At 43.1% G+C, this 14583-nt stretch overlaps 1 protein-coding gene across 1 annotated transcript; it reads left to right on the top strand.

Moving 5' to 3' along the window:
- Positions 1-1218: 1218 nt before the first annotated feature.
- RAB39B (RAB39B, member RAS oncogene family) lies at positions 1219-14583 on the top strand. Its single transcript, XM_069942610.1, has 2 exons — positions 1219-2453; positions 11133-14583. Exons 1-2 carry the CDS (start codon positions 2239-2241, stop codon positions 11557-11559), a joined length of 642 nt encoding a protein of 213 aa, XP_069798711.1. The 5' UTR covers positions 1219-2238; the 3' UTR covers positions 11560-14583.

Raw genomic sequence — 14583 nt, 5'->3', positions numbered from 1 at the left:
TCCCCCCCGCGATGCGATCGAGGGGGGGAGATCCGTTCTTCGGCCCGTCCCGGGCCTCAGCGTCGGAATGACTCTGATCCCAACTCGGCAATAGATTGCTATGGCCTGCAGCAGGCCATAGTAATCTATGACCGATCTAATCGATCTTTGCTGTGTGTATACACAGCATTGATCTCTATGAGAGATCAGTGCTGTCTATATACAAGTCCCCCAGGGGGGCTTCTAGTTACAGTAAAAAAAAAAGTAAAAAAGTGTTTTTATTAATAAAAAAATCCCCTCCCCTAATAAAAGTCCAAATCACCCCCCTTTTCCCATTTTATAAATATAAATTAATAAATAAATAAACATATTTAGTATCGCCGCGCGCGTAATCGCCCGAACTATTAATTAATCACATTCCTGATCTCGCACGGTAAACGGCGTCAGCGCAAAAAAATTCCAAAGTGCAAAATTGTGCATTTTTGGTCGCATCAAATCCAGAAAAAATTTAATAAAAAACTATCAAAAAGTCGTATATGCGCAATCAAGGTACCGATAGAAAGAACACATCATGGCACAAAAACTGACACCTCACACAGCCCCATAGACCAAAGGATAAAAGCGCTATAAGCCTGGGAATGGAGCGATTTTAAGGAACGTATATTTGTTAACAATGGTTTGAATTTTTTACAGGCCATCAGATACAATATAAGTTATACATGTTATATATCATAGTAATCGTAACGACTTGAGGAACATGCATAACAAGTCAGTTTTACCATAGGACGGACAGCGTAAATGCAAAACTCCCCGAAATCAAAACAAATTCATTTTTTTTTTTCAATTTGACAGCGCAAATGATTTTTTTCCGGTTTCGCAGCATATGTTATGGAAAAATAATGCCTGTCATTGCAAAGTACAATTGGTTTCGCAAAAAATAAGCGCTCATATACGTCTCTAGGTGAAAAAAAGCAAGCGCTATGGACTTTTAAACTTAAAATGGAAAAAGCAAAAGCGCAAAAACGAAAATAGACTTTGACCTTAAGGGGTTAATTATCTATCAGAAACAGCACCTCTCTTGTCCTCAGTTTGGGTGTGATTTTGCAGCTTAGTTCCATTGAAATGAATGGGAGCTGAGTGTGGGGAAAACACCATCATGGTGAACATAAACTGCAATTTTTAATAGCAAAAACGCAATGCAGAAAGTAAGTGTAAGAAAGCCTAAACTGGGTTAACATACTCCCCTATAACAAAAGAAAAAAAAACAAGCGACGATGGGAGGTGCGCAGCTATTGTAAGCAGTACGGTAGAGGCCGGGCCGGCGTGCCTAGTGCGGTGATTACGGCAGCTGCTGATGCCAATGATGAGTCAGAGTGTTTGGTGCTGATGTTGCTGCCATTTCATCAGCTCGGTGCGGGCAGCATCCTCCTCCTCTGTAGCCCAGCGCTCCATCTTACCGCGGCCTGCCTGTGACGCCTCCATTGTCTCCCGGGCACTGCCATCTGTCGGGCACCCCCGGCCTTGCCCCGCTTCTTGTTGCTGCGTGGTGGCGGCCGCCCATCAGCTGATATTACGTGGCTGTGCTCCGGGATCGGCTGCCCCATGCATGTGCCCGGTGACTGATCCCTGGCCGCCGCCGCCTCCTGTCTGCCGTGTAGAGGTAGGTGCCCGGAGCCGCCGTCCAGCAGCGGCAGCATCCCGTCACCCCCCCGGCCCCTGCATCCTGCCCCAGCCGCCCTGTGCAATGTGCTTGTCCACACCTCGAGCGCCCTCTAATGTAACCCTTTGTATGCCACCCATCACCTCTCACTTCTGCCAGGCCTGTGCATTATAGACTGCTGCAAAATGGAGGCTGTCTGACCTTTGCATCACACCCCTCCCTCCCCTGCTGCCAGTGATCAGGAAGAAGACCTTCCTCCTATACTGAACAACATGGCTGTGCTGAACCTCCTGCTGCTGTGAGCCCTGCAGCTGCCCTGCACTCACACCTGTATACAGCGCCCCCTGGAGGTCCATGGGACTATTGCATCCAGCTGAATCACACAACAAGCTGGGACATGTACTGTTGAGCTCTGCCTGGTTATTGGCTTTGTCCTCTGGTTTAGGAGAATCTCCTTGGTGTAGTCTTGGAATAAAGTTTCTACTGTGCTGAGACCTAAGAAAGGGGCTACTGTATCTTAATAGACTTCATCCATCATTGCTTAAGAAAGCAATAGTTTATTCTGTAAGGATATCTTATCGTAAGGACAAGCCGCAATCATGGAAGCAATCTGGTTGTACCAATTCCGTCTTATCGTGATTGGGGACTCCACAGTAGGGAAGTCGTGCCTCATCCGAAGATTCACAGAGGGCAGGTTTGCCCAGGTGTCTGACCCCACAGTGGGGGTGGATTTTTTTTCACGGCTGGTGGAAATTGAACCAGGAAAGCGAATCAAGCTGCAGATCTGGGACACAGCTGGTCAGGAGAGGTTCAGGTAAGGAGGAACCACTATACCGCCTGGCTAATACCTGTGTCTTCTGTTGTCCATGGCAACCAATTGTATCCAGAATTTTAATAATTCTAAAGTTATCAACTGACAATTCCATCCCGGTATCCGAAATATCTATAGAAAAGGGTAGCTGATACCATGAGGCCGCAAATGTACTGAGCTGGAATATAGCACCCTCAGGGTTGCATGGGGCCCCAATACACATTAGTGCACCTCTAATTTATTATCGTGATGTGCTCCATAACTTGTCAGATTACAAAGGACTTCTCCAACATACAGCACCCAATTGAACACCATATGGTAACACACAGGGGAAGCTGGACATACACATAGGATGCACCCCCCACTCTCATCTCTGTATAGTGTACATGTGTTTTTCATTGAGAAGAGAGAACGTAATCTGCTATCAGACAGCTCTGGTGGTGGCCTGTCTCCCTGAGAACAAAATGGTTGAGCAGTTGACATTCAACAAGGCCAATCCCTCACTCCTATAATGAAACATTGTTGGAGGTCCTATACACAATGGATGGTGAGCCAGCCCTTTCCATGATCGGGAGGTTCTTGTCTAATGTGTACGGCTGTCTTTAGGCCAGGTTCTCATATTGCAGATTTTTAGTGCATAATCCATGCTACACAATATAGAGAAACGGGTGTAAGAAAGGTCTTATTCAGATGGGTGTACTTTACCCATGTTGACCGGTTCTATTTTGGGACACCTGGACCTCAAACAAGTCTCCTGAACTAAATTTACAGTATTATAGAGATGGTGGTTGGAGAGTAGTCCAGGTGGGGCCTCCATGTTACTGAAAGTTAAACATGGCTACACAATTAGATCAAAGGCTTTAGAAAAGTACATAGTCTCAGTCTGTAATCTCAGCTTAAAATGACATACGCATTATTTACTATTCCCCCCTGCAGCCCATAGTCTGCACATGGCCTTGTTTTGTGTACACAGCTCCTGTGCAGTTTTTTATATTTCCATGGTTCCAGACTACAAACAAACCATGTTTGTAGTCAGGTGTTACTAGACACCATGCCTTTCTTTTCTTCTATCTGTAAGGCTAAGGCTATGTTTCCACAGTGTATTTTTTCTGTAAAAAAACATCTACCATGGAATACATAGCAGGGATCCAAGACATACCTTCAGATTTCTCCATTACCACAGATGTGTTGTGGAAAATGCATAAATAGGTGACGCATCTGTTATTTTTATGCGTCTAGGATTTCCATTCTGTGATTCATATTACAAACGTGTCTCACGTGTATCCTGATGCTAAATGTGGGGGAAAATACATGAGAATATAGCCTAAGGGTATGTGCACACAATGTATCATTCCACCAGCGATAGGGTAGGGTTGCTTCCTATGTTGTCACAGCTTTGGACACGGATTAGCACCTTTTATTGGTGTGTTTTCCATGCACAATATGTGACATATTGCTTGTTCTAGTGTATTTGGAAAGGGTGCTGAAGGAAATACACAACGCAGTCCCCAGTATAAAACTATGGTGTTTATTTCAAATGAAAACAATGGGGCAAGCACTCACTTCCCATAGATTTGGGTGTGAACCTGGCCTACCCTGGCAGATGGTTCTTCCTTCTCTGGGTGTAAACCTGTTTTTGTGACTGGTCATTACTAATGCATGATGATACAGGAGTGTTGGCCAATATGTACATCTCCCACTATGCCTGACCGTCACAGGTTCAAACCGCCGATCTAACAAAAATTAAGATAACATGTTAGGCTGCATTCACCTGTTCCATGAATTTGTCCGTGTGCACGGCCAAATTTATAGCCCATTGCTTTGTATTGGGCCTTTCACATGTTCAGCGTTTTCACGGATCTCCAGTCCATTCCGTTTAAAAATAGGTCATAACTTGGAACGGAAGCACGGCACAGATTCCCATTGAGATCTGTGTTTTTCACGGATGTACACGGATGTGACATCTGTGTAAAACACGGATGTTATGTAATTAGTGTAATTTAAAATGCTTTAAACAAATTAAAAAGGACATAGATTTGGATGCAAAACTGATGTAAACACGGACGGTTTTGCACAGATCATGGAGATAGCTAGTGTACTACGTTCACGGACCGTGAAAAACACTGAACATGTGAATGCGGCCTTACAGTTTTAAGAAAGGGTAAATACATAGTATCTCCAGGCTGTTACATATTAAACAGTGTAACTTTGTAATTTACTTGGAGTCCTGAAAGTCAATAAATGACCAGATGGTATTGCAGGTCACGTGATGCCACCCTGCTAAAATTACTCTGCTTCCTCTCACCTGCCATTTGCCTATCTCATCATTCCTTCCACCAGATCTAGTGTATGTACTGTCATTACTTAGGATTAGAGATGAGCGAACCGGGTTTGGGTTTGAGTCCATCCGAACCTGAACTTTCGGCATTTGACTAGCGGGGGCTGCTGAACTTGGATAAAGCTCTAAGGTTGTCTGGAAAACATGAATACAGCCAATGACTATATCCATGATTTCCACATAGCCTTAGGGCTTTATCCAACTTCAGCAGCCACCGCTAATCAAATGCTGAAAGTTTGGGTTCGGATGGACTCTAGCATGCTCCAGGTTCGCTCATCTCTACTTGTGACATGTCATATGCAGGGGGGCTGAATTAGCTGACATGTCCTATAAGAAGAGACCTGGAGTGGGTGTTTTGGGCCATTTGTTTAGAATTGGAAAAACTGTGTGGGAATATAGCTGTAGAGTGAGGGCCAAAGATTTGAAGTCAAACCCAGGAACAGACTATAAACAGAGATCAGGTCATAAAGGAAAGACTGAGATTTCTCCTCTTCAAATCCATTCCTAGCTTTGGCTTTAAATCTTTGGCAGATAATCCGTCAGATAATCTTTCCGTGTAAATGGACCCTAAGGGTCCGTTTACACACAGATTATCTGACAGATATCGGACAGATTTTTGCAGCCAAAGCCAGGAATGGACTATAAACAGGGAACAGGTCATAAAGTAAAGACTGAGATTTCTCTTTTTTTCAAATCCATTTCTGGTTTTGGCTGCAAAAATCTGTAAAATAATCTGTGTGTGTAAATGGACCCTTACAATCTAGAAAGAAATGGGGCGTGACAGAAAAGGTGAAGCGTGAAGATCTGTTCAGGGCTCCAGCCAGGGCTGTGGAGTCGGTAAGCCGCAGTTCCGACTCCAACTCCGACTCCTGAATCTTATCAGGACCGACTCCGACTCCAACTCCGACTCCTGAATTTTATCAGGACCGACTCCGACTCCCGAGTCAGACTCCTTCATAAATGGCCGGTCAGATACCAGGGGATTTATTTATCACACTGGCTCAGCAGCTTCTCCCTAATGTCCTACATGATCCTGGTGCAACTTCTGAGTGAATAAAGGAATACTGTATATAAAGCAGCTTCTTCTGTGTGTGCAGTGGATGCAGCCAGTCTCCAGCCTCCATGTCCTGAACTACTCACAACTAGACTAGATGAAGCAGGGGGTCTTTTCCTGCTGACAGTCTTCTATGTTTCTAACTAAATATTCTCCATACACAAAGAAACACTGCTAACAATGCCAGATACCTGTGATACAGAGGGGTCAGCTATAGTGATATAGAGGGGCCACACATAGTGATGTTGAGGGGCACTGTGGGGGCACGCAATAGCACACACACACAGCCTGCTACAGCCATAGCATACACACACAGCCTTCTGCAGCCATAGCACACACACACACACACACACAGCCTGCTGCAGCCATAGCACACACACACACACACACACAGCCTGCTGCAGCCATAGCACGCACACACACACACAGCCTGCTGCAGCCATAGCACGCACACACACACACAGCCTGCTGCAGCCATAGCACACACACACACACAGCCTGCTGCAGCCATAGCACACACACACACACAGCCTGCTGCAGCCATAGCGCGTGCGCACGCACGCACACACACGCACACACACACAGCTGCAGCCATAGAACACTGAAGAAAAACACACAATCTTCTCCCAGAGAGAAAACACCATAGGACAGAGGTTACTGCTACACTACTTATGTCTTCACCTCCTCCTCTATATTACACAGGATATCTTCATATTACACTGCTGCTCATATACAATCATCTAGCATCCAGGAAGAGAACAGCAAAGATCCCCCCACACACAATGGACTCTTCCAGCTCAGAAACAATAGCTCAGTGACCTATTAAAATGTTGCTCATAAAATATATTGATGAGCAAAACTTATAAAATTTATATCAAAACTCAATTCTAAATGTTTTAAAGATTCGGAGTCGGTACATTTTTTTCCGACTCCAGCCAAAACTAGCTCCGACTCCACGACTCTGACTCCGACTCCACAGCCCTGGTTTCAGCCATCTATTATATTATAAAAAATAAAGAAAGACATGTAAAACTGTGTTGGCCATTAGCCGCATGAATAGATATGAGGTGCATTGGGATACAAGATATATGTGGGGGGGGGGGGAGGGTTGTTGAATGAAGGGATTAGGTTCTGGGTGATAATGTAGAAACCTGTTTTCTAGCTTGCATAGGAAAACTGATAAGTAGTCAGTGGTTAGGGCCTGTGGGCAACAAAAGCACGAATAATGTACATCTTTTATAGGGAATTATTCTGCACACTTCGTTAATAGCAGGACAAAGAGATCGGCACTACTGATAAAAAATAATCTCTACTTTTACAGTGATAAAATTAAGAGTATGCTATAGAGTAAATGGGGTGCTCCTTTTGAGACAGAAAATAGATGAATATCCACATGTAGAAAAAAGAGAATGTAGAGGGTGCTCACCATAAAAAACTTGAATGCTTTAATGAAGATACTTTTAAAACGCCATGCAGGGGATAGCAGACAGGGAGGAAGCCAGTACCTCAAGGCAGCATACGCTACCCATCACCAACCCCCTTCCCTTCATCCATCCCCTCCTTGGTTGAACTTGATGGACATGTGACTTTTTTCTGTGCCACCCACGTTTCATGTCACCCATCCACCATCCAAAAAACTCCAGCTCTTTGCAAAGGAAGTTCATACAGTCCAATGCCATGAGTAAGATTTGGTTCACACTGCGTTTTTGCAATCCATTTTTTGTCATCTGTTTTATCCAAAAAACTGATCCATTTTGATCTGTCTTTTCACTGACTTCCATTATAAAAAAAAGGGTTAAAACACGTTTTTTTAGCGTACACAAAAATGTGGTCAACTAGTCAATGAAAAGACAAATCAAAACGGATGCACCCAAATTAATCAGTTTTTTCATCCATTTTTGCATAAAACAGGGGAAAAAAACAGGTTGCAAAAACACTGTCATCCCAGCCTTAAAGGGGTTGTCCAGCGAAAATCTTTTTCTTTCAAATCAACTGATATCAGAAAGTTATATAGATTTGTAATTTACTTCTAATAAAATAAATCTTAAATCTTCCTATACTTATTAGCTACTATTTGTCCTGCAGGAAATGTTGTTTTATTTTCAGTCTGACACAGTGCTCTCTGCTCACATCTCTGGCTGAGACAGGAACTCTGTCTCGGTTTTCTATGAATTCCCATAGAAAACCTCTCCTGCTCTGCACAGTTCCTGTCTCGGCCAGAGATGTCAGCAGAGAGCACTGTGTCAGACTAAAAATAAAACATTTCCTGCAGGACATACAGTAGCTAATACGTATGGGAAGACTTGAGATTTATTTTTATAGAAGTAAATTAAAAATCTATATAACTTTTTGACCCCAGTTGATTTGAAAAAAAAAAAGATTTTCGCTGGACAACCCCTTTAACCTTTGTGAAGATTTGGTAAAAAATCTGTATGTAAAAAAAAAATATATATATATGTGAAAAACATTTAACTTTGCTGCGACCTCTTCATGACAAGAGTGACGAGGGGCGGCTTGTTCTACTGGGCAACATGTGGCAAGAAGATGTGAGGGGAGTGGTCTGGGTGGCTATATTGGGGCTTCAAGAGCTACACCCACGTCCACGCTTCAACCAACTCATTGCATAATACAGGGTAGCTCTAAAACAAAGTTTTGGTCAGTCACACAGTCATGTCTTTATGTATAAGTGTTTTTGGTGTGGGGAACTGGCGGTATACTCCATTTAAACCAGGGATGGGTAACCATTGCCCCTCCAGCTGTTGTAAAACTACAATTCCCATCATGTTTACAAAGCTTTGGCCTTGGCTGTGCATTTTGTGCTTGTAAGGGAGAACCGGGTCTGATATGAGGCATGTGGTGGAGCACTTGGACATCTTTTGTTTAGGCCTCATTCACATGTTCAGTTTTTTTCTGGTCCATACATTGTATGTGCTATAAAAATCTGTATGAAGTGCATCTGTAGTCCAAAATAATCTATTTTTTTTACAGAAAAAAATACAGTGCTTGTTAATAAAGTTAAAAAGGTTAAATAAAGATGCCCAACTCCTGAAAAGGTCACATGACCGCTTTCAGCTTGTAATATTTCTTGGGAAATTTGTATTTTTCAGATAGGCAATCCACAAAAAAAATCTGGGTCCATACTAAGACATAACCTTTTTTCTTTTTGCGGTGCAAATATGTATCGTGATATGTATGACCCAACTACACTGGTGTATATGAGGGCTTAAAGTGCATGAGCGTATAAAGGACATATCTACACAGTAAGGGGTATTCACACATACCATGCACAATCCATATATACTATGCTACGTAACAGACTTTGGAACTAACTAAATCACCATTCATGTATTTATGACTGTAATGATTAAAATATGGCCATATTTTACCTCAAAATGGCCTTGGTGGAAACACGCCGTCTGCTTGCAGTTGTATTACATTTGTGTTGCAGTTGGCCATAAGCAGTAAGTACTTCTGATATACTGCTGTTACCCTGTGGGTTTTTTAATACTTGACTTTTTTGCTATTTAGCAATTAAGGTGTGATTGCTAAAACTGTCAAGTAGTGGGGAAGAAAAACAGGTTAGAGTAGCTTCACACACACCGTATCGCAGTGAATTTTCTGCTGCCATACGCAGCAGATATGCAGCGGATTTGATGTAAATAACTGAACACAGCATCAAATCTGCACCATCAAATCTGCTGCACATCGGTTGTGTGTGTTAGCACCCTAAAGGGGTTATCCAGCGCTACAAAAACATGACCACTTTCTTCCAGAGACAGCACCATTATTGTCTCCAGTTTGGGTGGGGTTCTCTGGATAGTGTTGTCTCTGGATGAAAGAGGCCATGATTTTGTAGTGCTGGATAACCCCTTTAACAGCAGCATTTCAGAAGTATTAAAGGACAAGTGCCATGAAAATGTTTTTCCCAGTAATTGAAGCACAATACAAAGTTATATAACTCTGTAATATGCTTCAATCACCTATCTGCCTCCCTTCCCTGTCTTTTCCCCCCTCCACCCCCCACCAGGAAGTGTAAGAAACTCACAGACCTGATTACTGTCGTCACCGTCACCAGGCAGCTCCTTCTTGTGAGGATGAGTCATCAGCAGGAGGGCTGCTCTAGCTCCTGTTACACCAGCCTCCCCCTCCTTGTCAGGTGACTCTGCTTGCTCAGCTTATCTTCTCTAGTGACATGACTCCTTCACTGAGTCCACGGCAGCAGGAGAGAGGGTATGAGGTGGGGGGGGGGGGGGCTGCCTATCTGCCGGAGTCAGTCTGAGGGAAGATAAGCAAGTGAGATGTGACAAGTGATGGCTTGCAGTTGTTTAGCCAATGGGAGCTGAGCAAGCCTGTCACCTGACAAGGCAGGGGAGGGGGGAGGCTAGTGTAACAGGAGAAGGAGCTGAGAGAAGAGCTTGGTGACGGTGACGACAGTAATCAGGCCTGTGTGAGTTAAGGCCCTATTCCACGGGTCGTTTAGAGGAGCAATATCGTTCGTATTCGGCCGATATCGACCGCTACGAACGATATTCGTCCCGTGGAATAGAGTGCAACGATCAGCCGACATCGTTCATGTCGGCTGATCGTTGCAGTCGCTTGTTTTTCAACATGTTGAAAAACAAGCGACTGATATAGCAGCGATCTGCTGCCGTCGCTCCGTTGAATAGGAGCATCTGCAGCAGGCGCTGCTGTATCCTATGGGCTGCCCGGACGATCAGCGATCCCCCGGGCAGCCCCCCCAGCAGCTCCCCGCCGCCCCTCCCGCACTCACCCGCTCGCTGACGCTGCGTTGAATAGCGGCGGCAGCGTGCGGGGAACGAGGAGCAAACGAGCGCTAATAGTGCTCGTTTGCTCCTTCAAACGACTCGTGGAATAGGGGCATTAGGACACTTCCTGGTGGGGGGTGGAGGGGGGAAAAGACAGGGAAGGGAGGCAGATAGGTGATTGAAGCATATTACAGAGTTATATAACTTTGTAATGTGCTTCAATTACTGGGAAAAAGTTTTTCATGGCACTTGTCCTTTAAGTGCATATAGCCAACCGCAGTGCAGTCACCCTGTAACTGCAACATGGTAGGATCATACTGAGTAATACAGGTGGAGCCCTGCCGCAGAATCCCACCTGCCTTAGTGTGTCACTTGGATGGCTCGCGCGCCTCCATTCTCTGACTGTACAGGCAACTAAGGTAGGAGGTAACTGTGAGCCGCCGCCCCCCCCTTTTCTATGTAATATTTTTACACTTACTAAACCTACTAAAACTTGCTGACTGTACTATTTTTTTTTTTTTCAGGTCCATTACACGTGCCTACTACAGAAATTCTGTTGGAGGGCTCCTGCTATTCGACATCACAAACCGCCGCTCCTTCCAGAATGTCCATGAATGGTTGGAAGAGGCCAAAGCTCATGTGCAGCCCTACCAGATTGTTTTTGTCCTGGTGGGCCACAAATGTGACCTAGACACACAACGGCAAGTGACAAGACATGAGGCTGAGAAACTGGCCACTGCCTATGGCATGAGATACATAGAAACCTCAGCCCGAGATGCCATCAACGTAGAGAAAGCCTTCACCGATCTGACTCGCGATATATATGAGCTTGTTAGAAAGGGAGAGATAAACATCCAAGAAGGCTGGGAGGGGGTAAAAAGCGGCTTTGTCCCAAATGTAGTCCACTCCTCTGAGGAGGTAGTTAAATCCGACAGGCGGTGCCTTTGCTAAACAGTAGAAGTAAATATTAAGGTCGCCATTGTGAACTAAAATAACACAGCCGTAACCAATCTGTGAGGTAAAGGGTTCCTTGAAATTGCTGATGGTACTATAGAGCGAAGGGAGGTTGGACAGCGGAAGAATTTTAAAAAAAATTGTAAAATCCGTAAAATACATCTCAAACTTAAGGAAGCTCTTACATCTCTGGCAAGGGCCAAGTGTGCATGTCTATGTTTAGGAGTTGGGATTCATAAATCAATGATACCGAGGATTCAGATACATCCTAATTCATTTGATAAATTCTGTGTAGTTTAATGTTGGTAGTTTATGCCGTGAGTTAATACCACAGTGTAATGGTCATTATATATAGTTATAGAAAAAGCAACCCTTTTATTTACTGTACTTTGGAAACAGACACATTGAAAAGGATTTTCTAGCTTCTACTGAAAAATTTGTCATTTGCTGTGACCCTAACCAGACCAGTGGCTTTAAGGCACAAGTCACTCACATACAGAAGGGGCGGCCATGATACCAACTGGAATAACATTCATTACTTGTCCACTACCAATTCATTAAGATCAATTTGAAGAGATCATGGGGCTCAGTGCTCCTAGTAAATTGGTAGCAGGAGCTTTAGCTCTCGGCCTCTTCAGTTTCATGTAGGAGACGGGTCACTTTATGTATACACAGTGGAGGTACTCGTCCTAAATAAAATGTAGATACTAATGGAGAATATGTAACAAGTAAAAGAGTATACTAATATAAAAATTAAATCACTGAAGCTTTGACAAGTGGAATTTGAGAGTCTATTGCATTGCTATTCATTACCAATGTACTTTAAATTGTACTTACTTGAGTGGTAAATAGTTTTGTAGATTAAGTTGTGTAATCTGACCAAATATAATATTTTGCACTATTCCAAAAGAAAGAACATGTAATGTAAGCAATAGATCATGTTCCCTTTTTTCTTCTGTGGCAATACAACCTAGATGCAGATTACAAGGTAACAAGGTAGAGGAGCAAGTTTTGGCCTTTTTTTTTCACAATGTCTGCTTAAAATACCGTTACTGCCTTTAGACTGGGTATTGTTCAATAATTTCACATTGTTTATTTCATATAGGTAACTTTAGATAGGAGCATAGAAGATTGCTGGTTGTACATTATAGGAAAGACATACAAACTATAACCCTATAAATATCTATGGTAGGATATAGTGGTGTACAGTATGAGGTTATGGTCCAGCAGCTTATTCTTGTAACTGTGTTAAAGGGGTTGTTCAGGATTAGAAGAACATGGCTACTTTAATTCAAACAGTACAAACAGCAGCAGGTTGTGGTTTATATTGCAGCTCGACTTCTTTGACATGTAATCTGTAATACTACATGCAACCTGTGGACAGGCAAAGTGCTGTTTTTTTAAAGTACGCAAGGAATCTTGGACAAGCTTTTTAAGGAGCCCACAAACATTCTTAGGGTTCCAAGATAGCCTCACGCCTTATAATAATATTGAAGAAACTGGACATGTTGACGAACAATGGCTTGTAGGCTACTCATCTTCCAATAGTGCTAGTGGATAGAATTTACCCCAGATATCCCAGACTACAGCACACAGCAAGTAATATAAGTGCAACTACTGTACCTATGTGATAGTTGCTTAATTCTTGTAACACTCTAGGTTTAGTTATCATTATGGCCTTAGGGTCCTTTACACGGCCCGACATTAAGGAGCAAGTGAGCACCAACTTGTCAGGTCAGCGCTCGCTGTCCGTGCTATCACACAAACCAACAGTGAGCAGGAAGGAGCTGCAGGAGGGGCTGCCAGGACGGTCTTCAGATGGTCTGGGTGGCCCATAGGAGAGAGTGGCAGTCTACTCCTGCTCTGTTACTATTGACCATCGCTATCATTATCTGGATTTTCGGTCACGCTTTAAATCAACGATCAGTCGACTTTGTGCTTGTCTGCTGATTGTTGATTTAAAGCTTAACCTACTACACAAAACGATAAATCGGACGGTAATGGGCCAAGTACGGCTTGATAATCGCTTTGTGTAATAGTACCCTTAGTCCCTGAACTATGTATTCAGCAATGAGATTAGAGTTGCCTAACCTTGTCAGGTGCCCTTTTTATTAAGAGATCAGTGGCCAGTTTCCAAAATGTTTACTAACATAAGTGACAAAGATTTCGAGTAACCAACATTTATCTAAAATAAATGTGTCTGCATTCTGTTCTAACAAACTAATGTCGTCTTGTCTGCATTCTAGATTGACATGTGCTAAATCAGTTTAAAAAAATTATTTGGTTCTTCAACTAAGACTTATTGCGCACCAAGACCCCACACCCTACAGTTCTACTGAGCTGATCTTAACCTTTCTAAACATATAAAAGTCAGCTAAACTCAATTTCAGCTGGATTGGACCTATCATCTAAATATGTATGGTGCCTCCTGACTTATCTCCTGATGCAGAGGGATAGAATAACCAGGCATTTTAGACTTCAACATGCCTAATCTCTTTGTTTCTTAGGAGATAAACCACCACCAGAAGTGTCTAACAGTGGCTTCATCTTTATTCAGCACACACACTTCCTTGGCCAATCGTATTTGAGGATTGGGAGACACAGCGGTCTGTTTGACCAAGAGCTATCTAAAATGTTTTGCCAGCTTTAAATTTCTGTAGAATTTAAAGTTTTCCAGGTATTTTGGCCAAATACAGATGCTAAAATGAGGCTGTGTTAAAGCGGCATAAAATGAAATTGCCTTTATCTCATGTCAGGGTGCTAATGTGAGTGCTGATGTCATAGTTTAGCCATAGTTTTAGGGCTCATTTTCATATCCAAGTCATGTGTTCCCTTTTATATTTTCTATTTTATCTTTTAACAGAGGATAGCATTTCCTTATGAATTGTTTTCCTTCTTCACATACTTGGAATCCAACCCTATTTTGGCAGAGTAACACAGAAAGCAACACAAACTTCATCTTTAAGGGGTAGTGCAAGACCAGCAATATATATTTAAAGTGATTCTGTACCCACAATCTGT

This window comes from Dendropsophus ebraccatus, chromosome 10, assembly GCF_027789765.1.
Source record: "Dendropsophus ebraccatus isolate aDenEbr1 chromosome 10, aDenEbr1.pat, whole genome shotgun sequence".
Classification (NCBI taxonomy): Eukaryota; Metazoa; Chordata; class Amphibia; order Anura; family Hylidae; genus Dendropsophus; species Dendropsophus ebraccatus.
The sequence above is the reverse complement of the archived record's forward strand: the minus strand, read 5'-3'. Positions and strand labels throughout refer to the sequence as shown.